General features: G+C 40.8%; 1 protein-coding gene across 1 annotated transcript in view; it reads left to right on the top strand.

The window, feature by feature from the left end:
• LOC107290658 (solute carrier family 22 member 4-like) overlaps nt 1-26106 on the top strand; it is a 62979-nt gene that overhangs the window by 18560 nt on the left and 18313 nt on the right. The window contains exons 2-5 of the mRNA XM_015819562.1: nt 14513-14524; nt 17299-17427; nt 18903-19057; nt 25424-25595. Coding sequence (XP_015675048.1) covers nt 14513-14524; nt 17299-17427; nt 18903-19057; nt 25424-25595 — 468 coding nt within the window. The remainder of the gene's footprint in view (nt 1-14512; nt 14525-17298; nt 17428-18902; nt 19058-25423; nt 25596-26106) is intronic.

The following is a 26106-nucleotide window of genomic DNA, read 5'->3' as shown; positions in this document are numbered from 1 at the left end:
GTGCTGCAGCTGCCAAAAAAGCCAACACAGTGCTAGGCTGCATTAACAGAGGGATAGAATCAAGATCACGTGAAGTATTAATACCACTTTACAATGCCTTGGTAAGGCCACACTTGGAATACTGCATCCAGTTTTGGTCACCAGGATGTAAAAAAGATGTTGAGACTCTAGAAAGAGTACAGAGAAGAGCAACAAAGATTAGGTGACTGGAGGCTAAAACATATAAGGAACGGTTGCTGGAATTGGGTATGTCTAGTTTAACAAAGAGAAGGACGAGGGGGACATGATAGCAGTGTTCCAATATCTCAGGGGCTGCCACAAAGAAGAGGGAGTCAAGCTATTTTCCAAAGCGCCTGAAGGCAGGACAAGGAGCAACGGGTGGAAGCTAACCAAAGAGAGAAGCAACCTAGAACTAAGGAGAAACTTCCTAACGGTTAGAACAATTAACCAGTGGAACAACCTGCCTCCAGAAGCGGTGAATGCGCCAACACTGGAAGTTTTTAAGAAGAAACTGGACAGCCATTTGTCCGAAATGGTATAGGGCAGTGGTTCTCAACCTTTTTAATGCCGTGACCCCAACCGGTCGTAAGTCGAGGACTAAACCGGTCGTAAGTCGAGGACTAAACCGGTCGTAAGTCGAGGACTACCCAACCAGTCGTAAGTCGAGGACTTTTCCTGCCCGGGAGCGCCACGCATGCGTGGTTCCACCCCCTGCGCCGGCCGAGGCGTAGCTGGCAAGCGGCAGAGATGGAGCAGGCCGACCATCAGCTGGCCCAGCCCAAGGGAGGTAAGGCACCCGCCAAAAAAGGGGAAAAAATGGCGGACAAAAAAATGGCAGGAAAAAAAATGGCGGACAGCCTTGCTTGGCGACCCCCGTGAAATGGTCGATCGACCCCAAATGGGGTCCCGACCCACAGGTTGAGAACCACTGGTATAGGGTTTCCTGCCTGAGCAGGGGGTTGGACTAGATGACCTCCAAGGTCCCTTCCAACTTTATCATCATCATCATCATCATCATCATCATCATCATCATCATCATTATTATTATTATTATTATTATTATTATTATTATTATTATTATTATTATTATTATTATTATTATTATTATTATTTGTGTGTACTTATAGCTACCTGCATCTGTATGGGAAAACTAGCTATCCATGGGTATATTTGGAGAAATAATACATTTCAATAGAGCAGCTTCAATTCTTTTACCAACCATAGAAGCATCTAAATTGGGGGCTTATTACTGTACCACAAAAAATATTTTGGAAATTAGCTCAAGTTTTAAATGGGATCCCTGGGTTTGACATGTCATCAACACCAGTGGAAACCCTGTCTCCTAGCAGGCAGGTTCCTGTGATTCATCATACCCTGCTCCAGCAAGCTGCAAGTTAAAAGTACTCTACTTTTTGTTCAATTGTTCAATTTTTGTTTTATTTTGGTGAGAGATTGTATTTCTTCAGAGCAAACTATATTAAAAACTAGTGGCATTGACAAATTCAAGTTCTAGATTTGCAGGCTTTAGATCACAGAATCAATTAAGGACATAGTTATGTGAATCATTCCAGAGGCCTAGCCCAACCTTATGAGTCCAGGCAGATGCCAACAGATTGAAAATAAGTGTAGTAGCCCCTTCTCACCTAGGTTTCTTAGTAATTACTATTGAGGTGCTTATTGTCTCTGCAGTAACAGCCATGTTCTATATGGCAACTCATATACACAGTTTGTTGGCCAATTTGCCTCTTTGCTGGCTTCTACTTTCCTCCAAGCAAACACGATAAAGAAAATCACCAGTTAGTCTTAAGTCTATTGTAATACCGGACACAGATAACAGTCATCATCCCTATAATAAGTCCATAGTAAAAACTGTAACTAGTAAAATCTGCAATTAATCTACAGGCAGCATAAACTAAAAACAGTTTCCGAGACATGATATTGCTGCAGGATCCAGTGGGCGTGAGTATACACTTAACTTGAAAGTGATTCTTATCATTTGTCTTGTTATCATGGATGCATTTCAAGTATATACTATATGAAGAGAAAGTTCCTGTCCTAGATCTCCTATGGTTTCATTGAACGATTCTAGGTTCTAATTATGTGAATAACCAAAACAATGGCTTTTCCATTTTCTTCACCCCATTTGTTTTTATGGGGCTATATCTACTTTTTCGTTATATTTTTTGCCCCGCAAGCTAAAGATTCTCAAACCTTAAAATCTCGTGAGAGAAATACTCTAGTTTAAATTGTGATTTCCTTTTATTTACCTTGTTTAAAGTTCTACTGTAACTAAGGTGTGCTGACCAAAATTATCCAAAGCATTTCCATTGCTCTGAGAACATAGATTTTTATAAACAATTCTTTGTTGTCAGCTTCCCCCCCCCCTCCTGATTTATTTCCTAACAATCCCTAAGGTTGCCTTTTCACAATAGCCACACACTGGTTTGGAACTATTCACCGCTCAGAGCTATTCACCCCCAAATACCAAACACCCAACCATTGAAAAGAGTTTCTTTAATTCACTACTACCAGCTCAGTTCCTATGTACACAGGAGTAATTTTAGATTTTTTTTACTATAACTGCCTGATTTACAGATTGAGCTACTCTATTTTTCATCCAAATTCAGATTATTTATGAACAAATGAAAATATATAGTCAGTAGACTCTAAGTGATTCCACTGTTTCTGTTGTTCTCCATTGATGCAACCTATATTTTTATTTATATCTATTCCTACCTTATGTTTTCTATTCTTGAATTAATTAGCGATATGTAAGAGATTTTTTCCTCTTATTCCATAACTGTTATGGGTAATCGAGAATCTTGACCGAGAGACTTTATCGAAAGCCTATGAAAGTTCAGGAAAACAGTGTGCAGTAGGTTATTACTGTTCAAGGAGTGTTGGCAATCAGAGAAGGAAGAATTTATATTTGCATTAGCCATGTTGGCTCTTTAGAAACAAAGTTGGATTAATTACTATACTAACAGAAATGTTATACTTTAGATTCCCACAGTTCCTTTTAAAATAACAAATGCACTCTTTGCTATTGACGTAAAACTTAGGCAAATGTTTTTTGAAACGTGCTAATTATTAAAGGGCCAGATTTTGAAAACAATTTGGTTTGGTTGGAATTATTGTCACCACTGTTATTGTGTTAAGTATTAAATCACTAGGAAATGTAATAAGCTAAAAAAAATAGTCACTGTTTCTTTCAAGAAAAAGTATATAAAATAGGTTTCTGAAATGTGTCAGCATATTATTTTATGAAACCCTGTATGTATATTATCCTTTGTTGATTGCACTTATGCTCACTGTACAGATAGTCCTTGTTTAAAAATTCTGGGACCAGAATTGTTGTTGTAACAATGTGGTGATAAAGCCCTGTGCTCTGAAGCTTCTGCCGCCCAACTGACCTTGGCTGTCTTTTTCCACTGCTGATGAGCCATGCCATGTAAGGCCTTCTTCCCAGGCTGTGCCTGGCCTTCTTGAAGTTGCTGGTGGCCTTTCTGAAGCATCTTCTTATGGAGGTCAGTTGGGGGAGGAGGAGCAGCAGAGTTCTGGGCATCTTGCACTCTCCCCTACCTTGACAGCAGCAACTCCCAGCCCAACTGCGCTACTCCAGGGACAGGCCAGTGCATCCCTTCAGTAATGGGAGATAGAAGACAGCAAGGGCAGAAGAATGGTGGGGGTACAGGGCAATCAAAAGACAGGTAGGGCAAAATTGAAGCATATGCACTCAGTTGTAAATGCAGATGGGTACCCAAGTGCCCAAATTTTGATCATGTGATCAAAGGAGTGCTGAAACGGCCCTAACTTTGAGAATCAGTCATAAATACCATTTGTTCAGTGGCATTGTAACTTCAAACATTCACTGAACCAATAGTCATTGAGCCAGGATGTGCTTGGCTGCTCTGCTCTGCATGGGCTGTGCCTGGGAGAGCCTCTCCTCTGGGCAGGCTGCTGGTGAGGGGGTTGTGGGGGGGAGGCGGGGCTGGGGCAACAACGCGCGTGCCCACAGAGAGGGCTCCGAGTGCCACCTCTGGCATGCGTGCCATAGGTTCGCCACCACTGCTCTAGCTCTATCAGTTCCTTTGCTGTTAATGATATAAATGCTTTGGTGCAAAATGAATGAAGTTCATGCAAAACTCTGCAGATGTAGGTTAAAGGATAGCAAATGTTGGGTGGAGTTTGTTTTTATAGGAATGCTCCCATCTACACTTCTTCTATTCTGTAGAAATGTAAAAAAAAATGGTGTTTTGTAATATTATGGCCACCCATTCCTGGAAGCAAACTGAAATTCTGCGTAATATGAGAGATAGGACGGAAAATCTTTTTTGACTGTGTGAGATAGTGTAATGATCTCTGTGAAGTTTAGAAGAGAGTATGTAACTTTGCTAACAGCTCCAGCCAGAAGGAAGAAATTAAGTAGCTTTCTTAACAATTTCCCACTGAGCTGGTTCCTGAGTTAGGTCCATCTTGTTGTGTACCAGATCTGATTTGATGGCATTTCCAGGGAAGAGAGAACTTGTACTACTGTGTATTCCTATTTATTGGCAAGGGAGACCAGCTATGGACATACTTCTCATTCTGAAATGCTTATGGTCTATATCAGTGAGGGCGAACCTTTTAGAGACCAAGTGCCCCAAAGCCACCCCTGTCCCCGCTCCGCTGTGCCCGCTAGATCACCCACCACCTCCACGGCCCACCACAGATCACCCAGGCAGCCCAGCAGCGCCATGATGGTCACACCCTCTGCCCGTGCAATGGGGTGCAAGGGCGAGTCTTGTCCCCGCTGCCCGGCTACCATGTCCTTGGCTGCGCAGCATTGCATGGGCCGTGCCCAGGGGCAACTCTCCTCCGGAGGGCTGCTGGTGAGGAGGGGGCCATGGGAGGAGGTGGGGCTGGGGTGACAGTGTGTGTGCCCATAGAGAGGGCACCAAGTGTCGCCTCTGGAACGCGTGCCATAGGTTCGCCACCACTGGTCTATATCTTACCTCCTGCAGGGAAGGGTCATGCCTGTTTGAAAAGTTTGGCTTTAGTCTGAAAAGGAACTTGTATTTAGAATTTATAATAATTGTTAGACTGATAAAATCTCATTCATGTTCGATTATTGGTGTCCCACATGGTTTTAACAATAATCTCAAGACATTAAATGGATTGCTATTTTTATTTATGATATGTTATTTATAGGCTGACCTTGATGGAAAGTTCAGTAGAGGCAAACAGTATAGTGTTACAGAAGGAGCCACGTATATTTGTAGTTGAGAAATTAATTTGTGGTACTTCACTGTTTGAGAATAATGTGATCAGCTTCTTTGATCAGATCACAGTGCCATTTTGGTTCCTTGCGCCTGACAGCTTCCTTGTTTTTTTCATACAGGATTAATTAAATAAGGCTTATATAACATATCAAATCTCAAGCCCCTTTTACATCTTTATCTACACCAGAGTGGTTTGAAAATTGATGAAACTCATAGCAAAAATGAAAACCATAGAAGCCTCTGCTATCTAAAAAATAAATTCTATGCTGACATTGTCCACACACCTTCAGTAGATACTTGTGCTCAGAGGCATTTATTCAAACATTATTGGGAACACAAAGTATTATGTATATCCCTAGTTTCTCTGCAGTCTTTAAACAGCCACTTCCCTTGGTCTCCAAATTTTGTCAATAGGTCACAAAAATTCAGCTGCAATGTGTTGAAAAAAAGGTAACACTGGGGCATCTAGGTTTCATACAGTGGGGAGGAAAAATTATTTGATCCCTTGTTGATTTTGTACATTTGCCCACTGACAAAAAAATGATCAATCTATAATTTTAATGGTAGGTTTATTTTAACAGAAATAGAATAACAACAAAAAAATCCAGAAAAACGCATTTCAAAAAAGTTATAAATTGATTTGCATTTTAATGGGTGAAAGAAGTATTTGATCCCCTATCAGTCTGCAAGATTTCTGGCTCCCAAGTGTCTTTTATACAGGTAACAAGCTGAGATTAGGAGCACTCTCTTAAAGGGAGTGCTCCTAATCTCAGCTCTTTACCTATATAAAAGATACAGGTCTTTTATTCTGGTCTGGGAGCCAGAAATCTTGCTGATTGATAGGGGATCAAATATTTATTTCACTCATTAAAATGCAAATCGATTTATAACTTTTTTGAAATGCATTTTTCTGGATTTTTTGTTGTTATTCTGTCTCTCACTGTTAAAATAAACCTACTATTAAAATTATAGACTGATCATTTCTTTGTCAGTGTACAAAATCAGCAGGGGATCAAATAATTCCCCCCACACACACACAAATACACACTGTATATGGATTATCTAAATACCTTCAGAAATTGTCATCCTCATCACGTAATCTGAGGCCTTTGGATTTTTTTAAGGGGGGCCCTTTAGCACCATAAATTCACCACTCTGGCTTTAAAATAAAAATAAATAGGCTACTTTTATCACTGTTTGTGCAGCCCATAGCCTCACTAGCAAGGCCCAACCATATCCTTCATTCATGACAAAAGAGAAACAATCTGTTCCTTACCCAAGGAGAGAAGTGCTTTGTTGATTTTTTTTTTCTAAAACATTTTTTTCTGTGGAGTCATGGGTAAGTGAGTATTACTAATATGTGGCAACAGTTAAACTTATTTGCAGACTGAATAATCCTCAAACCAATATGATTTGTAAGATGGAAAAAGAAAGTGTATCATAGCTGTAATTTTGGAGAAAGCTTATCCACCCCTAGCTTTAACACAGCCCATCATTTTCTTGTGTTCTGTATTCCCTTTTAAGGAATCTGGCTTTTGAGGGGAAAATATATATATTTTTAAGAACAAAAACAATTTCTGAAATATTTTATAAATGGACAAGATAGTGCTGATCTCCATTTGTAACTTTCTTATCTTGTTCCAGCAATTTTTCTAATTATTGTATTTACCAGTGCAAATTGTGTATATTGAACAAGAAAAGATGGAATTGCTGCCCACTGCCCATAATTTTAGGAACCTCCATATTACCCTGGAAGTCTAAAAGGAATACATTAAAAACAGAGGCTCTGGATAATGATTTTGTACATTTGAAATAAGTTCTATATTTTTAATCAAATTTAATTAAATCAAAATAAAATTTAATCCTTAAATTAAAATCCATAAGCATCAAAGACGTTTTCCTTCTCTTCGCAGTCTTTCAGCGTTCACAATAGAAAGAACTGTGTTCTATTTTTAAACTCCCTTGCATTTCTTAATGAAAATGTGGTAAAAAGGTATTTTATTCTGGGATCCATTTCAATCTGCCAGACACCTGGTGGCGTTATGAGTTTGGGAATGCAAAGGGTTATAAAGCCTTTCTCCAGCAGATGGTGGTGTAGAGTCCACAGGATGAGTCCACAGGATGGGTTATTAATGCAATCCTGCTTAGCAGAGAACTAAGGTAAGAAAAAAACTCTAGCCACGCCTCCCTCTGGGTGTGCCTTCCCCAGTTTTTGCCTTAGTTCTCAGCTTAGCAGACGTATTTTCTTTGCTCCGCAAGGCTCCAGACTAGGCCTCACAGCCTCTTTTCTCCTTTTACTTTTTTTCTTCTGTTTTTTTCCATTCGGATCTCAATCTCTGTCTCTTCTGCCCTCCCTGAGGCAAGTGTGTTCCCTTCCTTCTTGGAGAGGGATCGTCGTGCCTGCTGCCCCTCGGTGCCTTCGGCGCGGGACTTTGCAGGCCCCACCCAGGGAGATCGCCGGAGGAGACTCTCTCTTCGATCGGCTTGTCCCCGGTGATCGCGAACTCCGTCGTCGCCGTTCGTTCGCAGCAGCCGCTGCGCATCTAAAAGCAAGTTTCTGGGCCCGGGGTGGGAGAAGTTGCTGGGGATCTTAGCGTCCCTTCTTCTCACGTGTTTCTAAGCTCCCCGGTGGCCGGCGAGTCTAGGATCGCCGCGGCCGCCATTTTGGGAGGTCCACGTGGCGGGCGCTATTATTCCCAGGCCTACTTCTTCTACTTCATTGCTCAGAAATAAATAATACCTTTTATTTTTGACCAATTTAAGACTTTGAAATTAGGAGTAATAATATTAATACTTAGGTATAAGAGTTTAAAAAAAAATAAAAATAATAATAATAATAATATAATTAATAGTTTAAATAAGCATACTATTATAAGGACATATATTAATAGGTATAAGGATATTTATAGTTTAAGGTTTTAGGAATTAAAAAAAACAAAAAAAAACATTAAAATACAATAGAACACAAACAATAAGGTACAACAGAACATTACTACTGTTGCTTAGACCTGTGGTGACTTTCTCTTGAGCCTGTACTGCCTGAGTGCCTTGGCCTGTGAGCAGGCCCGTTCAGGGGGAAGAAAGTACCAACTCAGGCATTCAGTGAGTCACTTTACTTATTTATAACTAAATTTGGACTGGGATCTCCTGAGGTTTCTACCTTGGGCCCGGTTGTAGGGAGAGGAGTGAAGCCTTTTCGTTTTTTTGCCCACCTGCTGCATTAGTCAGTGACCTTTTGTCACAGGGCCTGTACAGGCAGTTTTAGAATACTGTCTGGCTGTTCTGGTCATTGCTGACGGTTCGGAGCGAGGATCCCTTGTGTTCCATCTCTGACTGCGTGATCTGCGTCCTACTTTCCCCCATCTCTGGGTACGACTGTCTAGAAGTGCCCTGAGCGCAATGGCAGACAGTTCCTCGCCCCAGGCAACTCAGACCGCTGTCTCCCCTGCGCATACAAAGCGCAGATCAGAAGAAGCAGCAGGGGAGAGTAGGAAGAAAAAAGCAAAGACCAAGCATTTGGTCACAAAAGTTGGGTCTAAATCAGCCGAGCGAGAGGCCTCGAGGAGACACATTGCATTGGAACGTGAGTTTTCTAAGGCTCAGAGACTGAGGGCCACTGGAGGTGGATTGGTTTCCCCCCCCCAGTGGACACGCCTTCATTGGAATCTCAACCTACTCAGGAGGATCCGCCACCTCTGTCTCCTCGGGGGGAAACCCAGCAGGTTGGGCCTCATCGTTCCTCCTCTCCCCTATCCTCTTTGTCCCAACAGACTTCAATGAGGCATGCCCCACCTGCAGTTGGGGCCAGTCCTGGGGACCCCGCGGAGATGTGGTCCCAGAGCCAATTTCAGGCCTTTATGCAACATGCATTTAAACAGTTCATGACATTTGCAGGCCAAGGCCAGGACCAGACACAGGCGTCTCCCATGCCAGCACCGCCTTCCCAGGAGGGACATTATTTGGGCCCTCGTTCTGAGGTTTCAGAAACCTCCTCACAAGTGGGGGAGGGCGATTCCTTTGACATTGAGTCAACTGGGCTCATGTTATCAGAGGATGAAGAGCCAGTTCCAGAGCAAGGGATACACTCAGACCTCTTCGACCCTTCCATTTTCAGGTCAATACTCACCAAGGCCATAGCCACGGTCAAACTTACCTCGGCTCAAGAGGAGGCACCTTCTACTTCCTCTGCACAGGAAACAAGCCCCTTGTTACTGGAAAAAGTCAAGGAGGATCAGCAGATTCCATGCCCCTCCGTATTCAGGTCTACGGTGGAGAACCAATGGGCTTCTCTTGCCTCCACGCCTTCACCTAGCGGTTTGGATAGGAAATTGTATAACGTGTCTTCTTCCTTTGCATCCCTTTTAGAGGTTCCTTCCGTGGATGCTCCGCTGGCCTCTCTGTTCTCTAACAACGCCATTCCAGGGGACATGGCTCAGTATTTAAAGGCGGAGGATAAGAAGTTCGAATTCCTGGGCCGCAGGGCTCATCTATCTTCAGCCTGGGCAATACGGTCTGCCACTTCGTCCTCCTTCTTTGCCCGCGCTGCAATCGTGGCTGCGGGACCTTCAGACGCTTATTTCACCTGACCAGGTCAGAGCCCATCAGAATCTGGGTAAGATAATAGCTGCGTCGGAATACGTAGCTGATGCTTCTCTACACTCCGCCAAATGTTCAGCTCGTTCCATTGCTGCCACGGCGTCGCGAAGACTCCTCTGGCTAAAACAATGGCGCACGGACTTCAAATCGAAGTGGCGCCTCTCTACGTCCAGGTACAGCGGTAAGACCCTGTTTGGTGCTGTCCTTGACCCTCACGTATCTGAGGGCAAGGACAAGCGTAAAATCTTGGTCCACCCTTCAAAGAAATTTGATAGGAGACCTCAATCCGGCTACCGTAGGTCATCCTTTCGCTCGGGTGACTCTTGGGAGTGGAGACAGCCCTTTCGGGGGGGGCAGTCCTGGGATTGGCCCAGAGGCTCACGGTCCTACCTTCCTAGGCAAGACCGCCAGCAGGACCGCCAGAGTGGAGGAGCCAGGGGCCAGTCCCAGTCCAAGCGTCCCTTCAGGGGCTCAGGAGGGCGACCCTTTAGGCATTCCAAATGACGCCGAGGGGGACTGTCCCATCGGGGGTCGGCTGGCCCTATTTTGCGACGTCTGGGAGGGCACCACCACAGACGCCTGGGTCAGAGAGACCATAAGACATGGTCTCTCCCTAGAATTTCAGTCGCACCCTCCAGACCGTTTCATTCAGTGTCCGGTCTCAAGAAATCGGTCAAAGGCCTCCCTGGTAACAACAGCGATCACCCATCTGCTGGACATCAGGGCCATAGAAAGAGTCCCTTCAGATCAGGTAGGGACCGGGTTTTACTCGATACTGTTCGTGGTCCCAAAGGCCTCGGGGGGCTGGCGAGCCATTTTGGATTTGAAGGGTCTCAACCGATTTCTTGTTTACAAGAAATTCAAGATGCAGACCCTAAAATCCATCTTGGCAAGCGTCAGGAAGGGAGATTTCCTCTCCGTCGACCTGACGGAGGCCTATCTCCACATTCCAATCTTGCCAGAACACCGCAGGTTCCTGAGGTTTGCCTACGCCCACAGGCACTACCAGTATCGGGCCCTTCCCTTTGGCCTGTCCTCAGCCCCCCGGGTCTTCACGAAGGTCCTGGCAGTAGTGGCGGCTCATCTACGGATGAGGCCGGTGCGTGTCCAGTGCTACCTGGATGACATACTCGTATTGTCCAGGTCCCTTCACTCGGCAGAGTCGGACCTACAGATTACCCTGCGGACTCTTCAAGATCACGGGTTTTCCGTAAATTATGGAAAGAGCCACACGGTCCCTACAAAGCGGCTTATACATCTAGGAGCCTTAATAGACTCAGACCTCTGCGAGGTTTATCTTTCTCCGGAGCGTCAAGTCAGCATCCGGACATTGGCACTCCAGGTCCGCAAGGACAAGTGGGTACCCCTGGTGCGTCTCTCACAACTCCTAGGGAAGATGGTATCCTGCCTAGGCATCGTGCCATGGGCCAGACTTCATTCCCGGAGTCTCCAGTGGTTCCTTCTTCCATATCAGAGACACAACCTCAGTGCATCAAATTCAAGGGTCAGGGTTCCACACCAGACGCTGGTATCCCTAATCTGGTAGACTTCTTCCGCCATTTCCAGGGGTACATTCTTCAAGGAGCCGTCCAGGATCACCCTGACCACAGACGCCAGCCTTTTCGGCTGGGGGGCTCATATCCACAATCACCTTGCCCAAGGTCGATGGTCACGGTCGGATCTGACCCACAATATAAACTGGTTAGAACTGAGAGCAGTTCACCTGGCTCTCCGGGAATTCTCTCCCCTGGTAAAAGGGAAACACATTCTAGTCCTGACGGACAACATCACAGCAAAAGCGCACATAAACAAACAGGGAGGGACCCACTCTTGGCCTCTCATGCAGGAGGCCATGGCATTGGGTCTCTGGGCGGAAACCAACCTGAAATCCATCCGAGCAGATCACATCTCGGGGGTGAACAACTTACAAGCGGACTCCCTGAGCAGAGCCACCATAGACCACTCGGAATGGAAGCTAGATCCATTCCTGTTCAGGGAGGCAGCACTCAGGTTCGGGCAACCAGTCCTAGACCTCTTTGCTTCCCCGGCAAACACACAGATCCCAAGGTTCTTTTCCAGGTTCAGATCGGAAGGGGCGGAAGGGACGGATGCCCTACAGAGTCCCTGGCCCAGGGGCGTTCTCTATGCCTTTCCTCCTCTCCCTCTGCTCCCGGCGACCATTCGCAAGCTCCTACAGGAACAAGCGGAGGTAATACTGATCGCCCCGTTCTGGCCACGTCATCCGTGGTTTGCGGATCTGGTGGATCTCTCGCTTTCTCCTCCGTGGAGAATCCCTCCGGACCGAGTAGCCCTGAGTCAGGGGAACCTCAAACACCCGGACCCTCAGTGGCTCCAATTAGCCGTCTGGCACTTGAGCGGGAGGGTCTAGCTAAGTTATCATATTCCTCAGGGGTGATATCTGTAATCCAGGCCTCTAGAAGACCTTCCACCAATAGGATTTACGATGTCACCTGGAGAAATTTCTGCTCTTGGTGCAACTCAAGGGGCCTATCTCCCCTTTCCGTCACTGTTCCAAACATATTGGAATACTTACTGGAAGGCCTTAATAGAGGGTTATCGGTCAGCACCTTACGTAGACAGGTGGCGGCCCTGTCAACTGTCCTCTCTTGTGAGTATCAGGGATCCCTGGCTCACCATCCAGCAATTAGTACCTTCCTCAAGGGGGCTGCAAATACGGGTCCTCCTACGTCTCATCGTTACCCGTCCTGGGATTTGCCCTTTGTGCTTCGGGCGTTGACCTCTTCTCCATTTGAACCTTTAGGTTCATGTTCTTTACATTTTCTTACATTGAAGGTCGCCTTTTTAGTGGCCATTACATCGGCCAGGAGGATCTCTGAGCTGGCCGCTCTATCGGTTAGGAAGGATCTCTGTATGTTCCATGAGGACAGGGTGGTCCTCAGATTGGACCCAACATTTATACCCAAGATCAACACTGGGTTTCACCGATCTCAGGAACTGGTCTTGCCAAATTTCTGTCCCAATCCTTCTCACCGTCTGGAGAAGGGGTGGCACACATTGGATGTGCACAGGGCCCTGCGTCACTACCTCAGCCGTACCTCGGCTTTCCGCAAATCGGAAGCCCTATTTGTCTCCTTCCATCCTTCTACCCTGGGGAAGAAGGTGTCCTCTTCCACCATTGGTCGTTGGATCAGGGCCTGTATTACCAAGGCGTACTCTTCCCAGTCACTTCCGGTGCCTTCTCAGGTCACTGCTCATTCTACGCGCAGTGCCGCGGTATCGGCGGCCTGGTCCACTCAGGCCTCGCTTGAGGAGGTTTGCAGGGCGGCGACGTGGTCGTCCCCTTCTTCCTTCATCAAACATTATAAGATAGACCGCTTTGCTGCGGCAGATGCGGCCTTTGGGAGACGGGTACTGCAGCAAGTAGTCGCTCCCTCTGTTGAACATGCCTAGACTCCCTCCCTTCAGGGACATGAGCNGCTTTGGTATGTCCCATCCTGTGGACTCTACACCACCATCTGCTGGAGAAAGCGGCGTTGTTCTTACCTGAACGCCTTTTCTCAGCAGAGTGGTGTAGAGTCCACATCCCCCCCTGTTATTTCTTGTCTAGACATGTGTTATTTTGCTTCTTTCCTCTTTTCTCTTATTTGGAGCTTTGCGTCTGCATTTTGCGCCTCGACCTGTGCCAAAAACTGGGGAAGGAACACCCAGAGGGAGGCGTGGCTAGAGTTTTTTTCTTACCTTAGTTCTCTGCTAAGCAGGATTGCATTAATAACCCATCCTGTGGACTCATCCTGTGGACTCTACACCACTCTGCTGAGAAAAGGCGTTCAGGTAAGAACAACGCCGCTTTTAGCTGGCAAGGGAAGGAATAAGGATTCTGAGACAGACAGTATTATTTGGTAGACATAACAGAGGTGCCACCGTGAACCGGGTAGCAAGCAGTTGGTACTGTAAAGTCAATAAGGTATGAGAAAGAAATTCAGGAATAAATCGAGGACAGAAACGTGGAGAGAGCTAGATTCTTAGACCCTGTAAAATCTGACCTTTGTTGCAATTAGAACTTCTTGATATCTGCAAGAAAGTTACTTATTTATCCAAGGCTTGCCCTTGAATCTCTTGCTAAGGCCATTAATATATATTCTATGTTCCATGTGTCTCCACATGTTAAATAGCTTCATTTTAAGTTATCATTCTGGCTAAATAACCTGCAAAACAGGGTGGACACTTGTTTGCTTTGCATGTTTTTTACTTCAGCCTTCATCTTGGCAACAATCAGATCTAGAACAGTGATAATTAAGTGTTTTAGTTCAATGGATTATATATTTTTTGTTTCCTGCTGGCTGCAAGAGCATGGATATAGACATATAAATGGCCTTGGATTGCTTTGGGTGATGGGCGAATTAATAAAAAGTAGGATGCTAATAATACCACTTAGATTTGAACAACTGTAAGCCTATGTTTATAATCAGTTTTCATTGCTAGTTGTATCATTATCATTTACTCATGTCTAGGATTTTTTAATTTCTCTTTCAGGCTGACCAAATTTCTGTTGGGTTGCATTCAGGTAGAAGATTTGAAAAAAGGATCATGTTTGCCCACTGAAAATGCACCATCTATGTAGATTTCACACAGTCCAGTAATACTTTTAATGTACTTTTATAATTTTAAGGTAGAAGTTTGGATGTGTCAAACTCAGCATTTAATAGAATTTTCCATTCATCCTTGACAATATATGCCAACTTCAATTATTTGGTCAGCTGTTTATTTAAAACTTTCACTCTTTAAAATGAAAGAATTACAATGATCAAGTAGCCTTGTTTGATTTTCAGATTAATGTTGCTTAATGTACTGTTTGTTTTCTGAGAAATATATGTGAAAAATACTGCTTGTATGGGACAAATTAGCCTTATGACTAAGGGAAACATTTTAAAAGTACAATATATGATGATTCAGGCATGCACTCATTTTAGATGGTGACACACATCTCTTCTAGCCAGACACTTGATAATCTGATAGAAAGTTAGGAGTTGATTCGAAAGTCTGGGTGTGTCTTTAATTACTGTAAGAAATAGAAGAGGAATGATTTTATATTGTTAATATTTAAATATAATACTTTCCTATATAGTCAAAGTTTATGCCTCCTTAAAAGTGAAAACAAACTACATGGCTGTCAGCCAGGGCTACCTGCAAGCTATTGTTGCTTTATTGAGAATGTTGAAAGTGGTCTTGTGATGCAACCTCCACACTTTGGATGAATGCATGGAATGTCTTGATGCCTGTATAAGAGGAGGGTGGGGCCTATAGGAGATGCTATGATGCTGACACAATACACTGACTCCTACCTAGAAGCCATCTGCTATGTACAGGTTGTGCTGGGTTTTTTAAACAAAGGACTAACTCAGCAAATAGAAATTGTTTTGTCCTAACTCCTACTTTTTTGTCCCCACCATCTCTTGAGAATGAAGCATCTTACAGATAGAAAATATAATTCATAACAAACTGTCCACCTGCACTGATTACTTTTTGTAGAAGCTCATATAATATCCTTTTAAAACTTTGAGAAGGGATTTTTAACAGGGCATCTAGTACTCATTCTGTGGTAGTTTCTTTTATAATATTCACCCGAGAATGTGAACTAACTGCTTGGAAGAGAGAGATTAACCTTATGTATGCAGGTAGTTTTTTCATCTTGGTGGATAAAATCAACTGCATACTGAAAATATTAGCTATATGGATTCTGGATTTACGTAATGTCTCTGTAGAAAAAAAAAGGTATCATTCAGACACCTTGGAAAGAAATAATGTATGTGTGAGTATAAGATCTGAACCCAGATGATAATTACTGAACCCAGTTTAAAGGGCTAATGTTAACCTTAAATATCCTAAAGGACTAAGCATTAGATTATTTTAAAGGCAGGTCTTCTGATATGAACCCACCCAACACGTAAGATGAGAATGATCACATCCTCTGATCCTTTTCATAACAGCCTGCCGATAAGTGGCTTGCCCATGATTGTAGGATTCCATTTCTGCTATGCTCCCTCTCTAAATATTTTTAGAAAACACTAAAGACTTGTTCCAGACAACACTGCTTTTAATTTCCTGTTGTTGGCTTTTAAAATGTTTATCACTGTCCAGTCTGCTTCTCATTTGTACTNTTTTTTCCCCCCCCCCCCCCCGTTTTCTGGTCCCTTAATTGTTTTCATCTTGATTTGATTTTTTTTTTTTTGGCTATATGTTTTTAGGTTTGGAAATCTATCCCCATCCTCCCAAAGGCAGGAAGTTTTCATCCAGTCTCCTGAATTGATTTCAACTTAAGGAGAGACTTGTTAGGAGAGACAGAGACTACTTAACACTTACTGCCCTGCACAATCTTTCTTCATAAATAGCTCTGTTAGTTTTGTAGAACATGAATATGAAATTCATCTGTAAGACTTGGATCTCTACCTGATTGTCTAGCACAGATGGATTCTTCTTCTGAGTCTAGGTCAAACTTTAAACTTCTAAAACCACCTTCCTGGTTTTGTCATTGGGCAAAGATTATCGATATAGGTTTCTGATAGAAGCCAACATATCAGCAGATGAGCTGGGCTCTGGGTCTCCACATTCAGACAGCATATTGTTATCTACTAAGAGCCTCCACTTGAGTGCATTGGTTTTACACATAGGTACTCCAACTCTCAAACTATGCAGGGTTCTCCAAGTAGTATAAGGGAGGTCAGATGGATTAACAAATTATTATTTTAAACAATTTTACATGAGAATTAATATGCAAGGCCCTTCCCTTTCTTTGCCTTTGGTTGATATCGTCCATCTTGAGATCAGATATAGACTGCAGTAGAATGATAGTATATATATTTATTCTGATTACATTTCTGGCTTCTTTTTAATTTTAATCTTAAATCCATAATCTGGGAGGTTGTGGAAACTGGAAACAAACCCATACTTTTCCTCCTGTAGTACTTTTTGTTGCATCTATGGAAAATATCGTAGGTAGAATATCCAAGCAGGATATTTACCCAACATAGAAAGGAGTAGATATTTTCCACTTTGCTCCAAGTGATTTGACCTCTGGTTGATATTTCCAACTGTATGTTTGTATTCTGCAAACAAGATTCATGCAAGGTTGTAATCCAAGCTCTGTGGGACTAAAATCTGTGGGTCAGAATTTCTCTGTTTACTCTACTTGTATTGAAATACATTTGGCCCAGATTCCTGGAATATTGATTTCATCTTCACAGATGCAAAACAGGCAATACATTTTTAATAAGGAACTAATTTTAAAAAAACATTTAGATGCTAATTATATGCAGCAATACATCAAATTGTTTATCTGTTCAGAATGATCTCTATTTGTTCAATAACAATTTTTCATTATTTTTCCTAGCTTTCTACTGCCAATTCATACTCCACTATTGTACTTATTAAATAGTTTAAATCATTGCAAAATGACATTAAGTTTGCTTTGTTTTGTTTTCTTACAGTGGAATCTCGTATGTGACAATGATTGGAAAGCTCCTCTAACTACATCTTTGTTCTTTGTGGGTGTGCTGCTTGGATCTTTTATATCTGGACAACTCTCAGACAAGTAAAGTACACATATTTAAAAATAGCCTATGGGTGTGTGTGGGTTTTAAACATATTTTTGTAATGCTCTTAAGAGGATTCAGAATCATGCTTAACTTGATGGTTAATTCCAACTTTGAAAATATGAACTGAAATCAAACATTCATGGGAATATATGTTAGTAGACAACCGAGCTATATATTTATCTTCATAAACTAGTTGCATTCTACACATCTATAAGTGTGACATATTTGTACACCTGTATGAGATATGCATGAATTTCAATATTAGTACTAGCAATTAAGTTCAAATAAAAGAGATTGCTGTAGGCCATTGTCAGAAGTTTTTCACAATCTGCTTGTCACTTTTTATAGGAAAGCTGTGAGAATAAAAAAAACACTAAACATTTCTGATTGAAGATTAATCTTGGAATACTGGTTTGGGACAGATAACTAAATAAGAAATATATGCTTAACCTTTCCCCTGTTGCACATTTTCTTTTTTAAAAAACTGTTCTCCTCTGGGACTTTAGTGCATTTATTTCAATGTAATAGTTTTCCCTTTAGGGAATCAGTTTTGTGCAATTCTAATACAAACCAAGTAGAGTATCATACGCTATTTATTTCTAAGTTCCAACCAGTCCATTGTAAGACTGCCTAGCACAGAACAGTCTTCTCTAACCTATCAGAAGTGATGGACTACAGCTTTCACCATTCCCATCTAATATGGAGATGGGAGTTCCAGTGCAATATTTCTGAAGGTTAGATTAGCTGACAGTTGGAAATGCTGGATGATTGAAGTCTCCATAAACAAAAATCAGTCATATGTATAGTGAAGGTAATACCGTATACTGCCACCATGTGTTCATCTCAATATATTACTGAGAAAGGCAAGCCAGTTTTTTTTTTAAGTTAATGTTTACATAATACTACTAACTGAGCATTTTGCTACTCTTAAGTTTCATCTGTATTTTTTGTAGTCATCCAAAAATATTTGGTTGTTAAATTTGTGTTAACATGTTTGGTTTTTATTTTTTATTTGGTTTGGTGAACACAATGGGTAGATTACCATTTAAATTTGCATGTCAATCTGCCATTACTAGATTCATATTAAGAGCAACTTAGCAACTGGATTCAGAGTGCCTGAGATTCTAACTACAGATTGTTTTCAATTTGGATTAGTTTTTCCCTTTATTTGGTTAGAAAAATTCCCCTTTCCCGCTATATCCTTTTGTGTTTGATCCAGGTAACAATGGAGAATGGAGTAGAATAACCTCTAAACTAAGTTTGAGTAATACAGGCATAGATAACATTGAAAGTTCTGTTGCTAAATCTGTTCACATGATAATGTACCTATATTTCTTTGAAATCTACTGTCTACTGAAAAATAAAGGGGAGATTGGGTGGACCTATTTGCTCTTCCTAAAAGCAAACAATAATTATATTCTGATTTAATTTATATATTTTTTGGCTTGCTTGTTCTTCTTTTCCCCAAAAGGTTTGGCAGAAAAGCTATTCTATTTGCAACCATGGGTGTGCAGACAGGTTTCAGCTTCCTTCAGATCTTCTCAACCAGCTGGGAAATGTTCACAGTGCTTTTTCTTATAGTTGGCATGGGGCAGATTTCAAATTACGTTGTGGCCTTCATATTAGGTAAGATTATTTTCACTCTTAAACTTTACTTGCCTGTTTCAATATGTCAGCGCTATCACATTTCACAAGAAACAAGCCTATGCCTAAAATATTCCCACATATAAGTATGAAAACTATATTTAAGAAAAATAGCTAAATTAAAAGAAGGGCTAAGAATTGGTAGAACCTGAGAAAGTCCAGATGTTGAAGAGAATAAAATTTGCCAAGTGAAAGAAAATACTTTATGTCAATTTAGCTAGCTGATTCAGCGACTTAAATGACTCATTCCCACTGTGTGGTTATATTGTTTTTGAAGTTTAACATAGTTTAATAGAATGTAACAGAATTGGAAGGGACCTTGGAGGTCTTCTAATCCAACCTCCTGCTCAGGCAGGAGACCGTATACCAGTGGTGGCGAACCTATGGCACGGGTGCCAGAGGCGGCACTCAGAGCCTTCTCTGTGGGCACGGGCGCCGTCGTCCCAGTCCTAGGCCTTCAGCTGGGTTTTATAAAACCTTTTCGCTTTAGGCCTCCGCCGACGTGTGCAAAAAAAAAAAAGGTTCAGTCGATTTCAACTTCTCACGGGAAAAAAAAAGATCTTGCAAAGTTGGAATTGATTGAACTGTTTAGTCCCACCCAGTCTTTCGTTACCACTGCAGCCACACCCAGCCAATGGGCCACACCCAGCCAATGGGCCATACCCACCCGGCACTCGACGATACATAAGTGGGTTTTGGGTTGCAGTTTGGGCACTCAGTCTCTAAAAGGTTCGCCATCACTGCCGTATACCATTTCAGACAAATGGCTGTCCAATCTCTTCTTTAAAACTTGCAGTGTTGGAGCATCCACAACTTCTAGAGGCGAGTTGTAGATTTGTCTGGACAAACATAGACATTTCAGTAATTGATTTCAGATTGTTACAGAAGTAACATTCACTAGCTCAGGGGTAGGCAACCTTGGCTCTTTTATGACTTGTGGACTTCAACTCCCACAATTCCTGAGCCAGCTATGAGAGTTGAAGTACGAGTCATAAAAGAGCCAAAGTTGCCTACCCCTGCACTAGCTATTCTGAAACCTTTGTTAATTCATCAGAAGCCAGAACTTGCTTAACAAGGAAAGCAGAGGGAATATTTGAGAAAAGGGTGAGTAAGCTGAGGGACATCATAAATATGAAAAAAGGGGCAAATTTTAGCATAAACAACAGGATTCTTCTGAACTCCCTTAGCCATCTTGTCATGCTTTTTTTCCCTCCTCCCCTCTCAGTCTTGAATAACAAGAACTGGGACGGTTGACAGATACAGGAACTCCCATTTTCTAGCATTCATAGTTAGGAAATTTATTCTTTGTTAATGCAATATTGAAGACTGCCAAGAGACTAATGTTTAAATCAGCAGTGGCACTACTTAGAAAGAAATTAGGGCAGGTTGCTTCTTTAAATGATTATGTTTTATGCCACCATAAGCATATCCATAAGGCAGCAGTGCCCAACTTTTACAGCTTGGCAGCACGGTAGGGGGCAGAGGAAAACAGGCGTATGCAAGTTGAGCTGCATGTGTGCGTTCCAGCCCATTGCCCACACAAGTTGAGCAGTGCATGTGCACGTGCTGGCCAGCTGCTGTGTGGCCCAGTTTTGAACAGGCCCCGGCCACAGCCTGGGGATTGAGGACCCCTGCCATAAAATCTGAGGTAAAGTCCATCCCCATCATACTTTTTGTGCAGGCAGATCTTGAATCATACTAAGCTAGATGTGGTCACCAGTTTCAGATTGTTGCCTTCCTAGAGCCTGATGGTAATTATTTGGCTTCAGGGTGACTTGTGAATTCAGAGTTATCTAAAACGGCTCCCCAACCCCCTGTCCGTGGACCAGTACTGGGCTGCGGCATGCCAACAACCGATCCACATAAACAAGCAAAGCCCCACACAAAACCACGCATTCTCCGGTCCATGGAAAAACCTCTCTCCATAGAACCAGTCCCTGGTGCCCAAAAGGTTGGGGACCTCTGATCTAAAAGTTTCATGTTCAGATACAATAGGGAGTTAATTTCTTGCTGTTTTAGCTGGATTAACCATCCAGTTGAATTGACTCATTAGTTTTACTACAGCTATTTCTTTACTATTCTTTATTAAATTATATGTGGCATTGCTTTTTTTTAGTGCTCTCAGCCACCAGATTACCAAATTTGTCACGTTGAATGCTGATGCTTCAGAAAGGGAATTATTGGAAGATAAGAATATTACTCTGTCCCTGTTTAAATGACAGTTTTTTTCAATTAAAGAATAAAGAGCAATGATAACTATTTTGTTGATCTTTGTATAGAAAAGGAAATCACCACCACTTTGTGGAATAGAAGAAAAATTACAACTGAGAACATTACTGAAATTAAGTTTCCTTATCAGATATACTTAATCCTATAAATTTAAGCCTAAGTCGTTAAAAGAATGCAGGTTTTTTGTCCATTGCCATTAATAGAGATAAATGAGAGATAAAGTCTGAATCTCAGCAGGAGCAATTTTCTGGTTTTTGTTTTTAAAAAAACCTACCAATTTGGTCATGAATTAATTAAGCAGCTACTTATTAAAATATAAATATTTTAGTAATTTATATATTGATATTAATAATTTATATATTAATATTTCATAATGGAGTATTTTAAAGATATTATTTGCCCTTAAAAACTAGTTTTCCCCTGGAAAATTTGAATGACGCAATGTTTTTTAAAAAAATAAAAACAAACTTTTTCCTTCTTGTTTATGGATTTTTACACTATAAATATTTACCAAAATGTGTCAACCCTATTCATGAAGTTCTACAGAATTATGTAACTATAATGGTGGGGAGCCAGGGAGGAGGTGAAGGGAGGACATAGAGAGGACAGTGAAGTCAATGGCTTACTATGCAGAATAAGTCTTCTATGAAATAATCTGCAGGTGGCTACCAGATTGTGGCTGTTTACAAGTGATTACCCTCAGACTGGGTTATTTGGAAGTATTTGAGAATACAATATTGGCCTTAGGAACTTGGTTATAGTTTTGCTAGTTATTCATTTGAACTTGCATTTTTTAAAACAAAATTCTCTCTTGCATTTTAGAAACTTTGACAGAAAATGTATTTAACTACATTAAACCCTTTGGGATCAATAAGGCATAGAATATACTTATCTAATACATTTTGGATTTATAATATATAGAAAGGGGAGACCGATGGTTGTTCTTTTTCCGATGCTATAGCCAAATTTTATCTCCTTGAACTGTATGACACTATTTTTTTCCACAGGAACAGATTGCAAAGGAAAGGAAATGTGAACATTTCTAGAACACTTTCACAAAATGAACAAAAACATTACAAGGAATTTTAGCACTTTCTGAAAATATACACATTCACACACTTTATATTTGGTTAAGTAAAAACTGTTTATTCAGTTTATAGCTATTTGGAGGCATTTTTTTAAGTATTCTCAGTGAATTTAAATAAAATATATCTAAACTATTTTTAATCTCTGTCAAATAAAGTGTGAAACAATACACTTTTCTTAATAACATCTGTTTTTTGAGGACTTTAAATGCCAAGCATTGGAATCAAGAATTAAACAGATGTGTGATATCCTACTTCTTTCCCCAAATGGGAGAAAATACATACATAGAATAAAGTCCCAACCAAACAGCCTAGCTTATTAATACTTTTCCTTACCATTCCTTATAATAATTAATCACATAATACTTTACAGTGCTTTCCTCAACACCTCTCATATGCCTGCTGAGTTGTACACGCACATGAGTCACTAGTAATTGCTATACAGTAGGGTTCAGCAATGTTTTTAGGAAGGTATGTCTATAAACAGATTAATAGTGTAGATCAGTACAAGTCAGTGAAAACTAAGGAAATCATGCCACTTTCAGAACCCTGGAATCTTTAGTATACAGTACAGGTCAGGTTGTGCAATTTTCTAAGTGCTTTCAATAGAAAATAATTACCTTTTATTTCTTTTACTTGAATCAAACATGAATTTATGACTGTACTGACTCACAAAATTTATTATAACAATTTCTTTAATACTGTACCATATCTGAAAAATATATTATTCTGTAGTGTTTTTCCAAGAAATCATCGTTTTCATAAATTATGAAGTTTGTACTTTTAATGCCAAGTAATATGTTTCATAATGAGAATGAAAGAGAACATTCTTAAGACATTCAATATCTGATGTTATTCCTGCTGCCCTGGCATATAGGAATGTTTTTCCCTATATTTGAGCAAAGTGTCATAGTACAGTTTAGAAAAAACAACTGAAAGGTTTTGAAAGATTTCCTTTCAATTTCATTGGATAAGGAAAGGGAATTATGACACCAAGCATGCTATTGTTTATTTGGCTTAAGTACATTGCAGTAGATTATGTGAGGTTATGATTACTTTGATTTTTTTCCAGTCCAGAACCACCTTATTCCCTGATGGGTTAAACATACAGTAAAATATGGGAAGTAATATCTATATTCCTGGAAATGCTTCATGAATTTTAAATGGAATTCTAAAATATTTTTTAAAATGCCTTCCAGTGAACGTAATGTTTTATGTATTCTGCATGGCTGTTCATTGCTTTCTAGTGCAACCTTAGGGATCAAATTTGTAGATACTGTAAATTATTAATGTACTTAGCAGTTTTAATATTTATGCAATATTCCCGAAACAACTGGTCCAAATGAGCATGCTCCTTCAAAGAACTCGGGTATTAATATGGCAGAGATAGTCAATTGACTTGATATCTCTGTGAAATGATCTGATATGAACATTTTCTTATTACTTTTTGGAAGGGGTTAGTTTCTTTTCCTAAATTTGGATGGATGCATGGATGAATGGACAGACAGAGTAAATCATTTAGGCTCAAGAAACATTCCCTTGTTGCTAAGATTATTATTTTGTACAGTTTGGTGTATAGATAAGTGTCTTCTAATTAGTCAAAAGATGGCTAACGAAACATTTTAATCAATCAACTTAAACATGCATTAAAGTACATAGAAATAAAAGCAGTAATTTTCAGAAAACAGACTTTTTGCTAAACATTTAAATAATTAAGAGTGAATGAAAATGGAGTTGTCCTATCCATAATTCGTAGAATGCGTCCTTATTTTTTTTTCAAAGAAAGTTTTTGGCTGGTAGGTTGTAGGTTTTTTAGCACAAATTTAATAATGAGGTTGATCCCTCAGCAATTCTTAGCAGGGCTGGATTAAGGCATGTAATACCCTAAGTATAGCTGAATAATGGTGCCCCTTGGCCCTTCCATTGCTTAACTGGCTTAAGACACTTAATAAGTGCTGAAAACCAAAGTCAGTTGTAGTAGTGAATGAGCTTGAGTGGGGGATAAAACCCTGTGGTGCCTCTCTTCAATTAGTATCTTAAGCCTATGCTTATTTTGCTTATTGGTTAATCCAGGGCTGATTGTTAACTAAAATAAGTAGTTTAGCTGTCTATTCATGTAAGCTAATGCTTGAGTTGGATACTTTTTGTTTGTTTATTAGAGCTATACCCCACTTGAATAGAATAGAATACAATAGAATGGGACCTTGGAGGTCCAGCCCCCTGCTCAAGCAGGAGAACCCATACCATCTCAGATTGGCATAGGTGATGCACATAATGCTCGCTTCTTTATTTTCCTACAACAACAACATGGCTGGGCTGAGAGAAAGTGACTGGGTCAAAGTCATTCAGCTGGCTTATATAGAGAGGACTAGAAGACTTGGTCTCCTGGTTTCTAGTCTAGCACCTCAACCATTGCATTTAGCAGTAATATCAGACTGTGCTTGTGATTGTCTAAAAAAGAAAAAGACTCCAGTTGTGGGACTTCTCTTTCTGGCAGCGCCAGTCAGTATGGTCAGTAGTCAGTAATTACAAAAGTTGTAGTCTTAACAGTCGCCAAGAGACTACATTTCCCTACTCCAGTGTAAAATTAAAACTGATGGTTATTGAAAGTGTAACCATGGACTAACTGAATCACTGATCTGCTTAAGCTAAAGCAGTTCTAATACTCTTATGCATATTAAAACATATTTTCAGTAGTGACATGGCTGTGTTTCAATAACCTCTCTTATTTCTTTCCAAAATATAACTGAAATATATCAATCAGCTAAATATATCAATTCTGATACATAGTGTGTATTAATGTTTAATTTAACTTAAATTAAAGTTAAATTATATATCAGTACACATTATGCATCAGAATTCCCTGCTAATCATGTTCAACTTTAGGCTCAATTGGTGTCATGCCTGTCTTGGAAACTGTAGGACATGGCTCCACTTAGAAAGACTGTATTTAATTTTCAAACTGCAAAATAGAATATTTTGGGTAAATTTTAAACTAGAGTTAAATGCTAACCACACTCCTTGTTTTAAACAGGCACAGAAATTCTTGGCAAATCAGTTCGTATTATATTCTCTACGTTAGGAGTTTGCATATTTTTTGCAATTGGCTACATGTTGCTGCCACTATTTGCTTACTTCATCAGAGAATGGCGGATGCTGCTACTGGCTCTTACTATCCCTGGGGTGTGCTGCATTCCACTGTGGTGGTGAGTTTAATTGTTCTGAAAGTTGTTCAGCTTCAGAAATGTTGCCTCTGTAGCTGATAACCTTCACCCTACGCTGTTATATAACCAGTGGGCATTTTACAGCCTTGAGTCGATGTAGATATATTTTCCCACCTTTGGCATTTGATTGCAGAGAGCAGTGGATTGTTTTGACTGTTCTTTTAACATAAATTATCTTTATTTTGAGTCTGATTTGACTGCTTCTATAGGACTTACCCTGTGCGAATTCTGGATTATGTTATTCTGACCTCCAACTTTTAAAAAATAGCTTTAAAAAAAAAAGAATTGTAAGTCATTGTAAGATGACTTCTCCTGCTCAAATTTCCCCCTTCTCAATCATCTTTAATTCCACTTTTTCTGTTGAGGTAGCAACAGAATTTCCTGATAATCTAAAAGAGTCCATGATATTTTTAAGAGCAGCTGCAGAAAGCAATACTGTATGGCTAAATCTCTCTATTTTTTCTAGTTAGTATGTATGCATGGAATGTTCACA

The sequence above is a fragment of the Protobothrops mucrosquamatus genome, unplaced genomic scaffold, assembly GCF_001527695.2.
Source record: "Protobothrops mucrosquamatus isolate PMUCROS unplaced genomic scaffold, P.Mucros_1.0 scaffold948, whole genome shotgun sequence".
In the NCBI taxonomy this organism is placed as follows: domain Eukaryota; kingdom Metazoa; phylum Chordata; class Lepidosauria; order Squamata; family Viperidae; genus Protobothrops; species Protobothrops mucrosquamatus.
The sequence above is the reverse complement of the archived record's forward strand: the minus strand, read 5'-3'. Positions and strand labels throughout refer to the sequence as shown.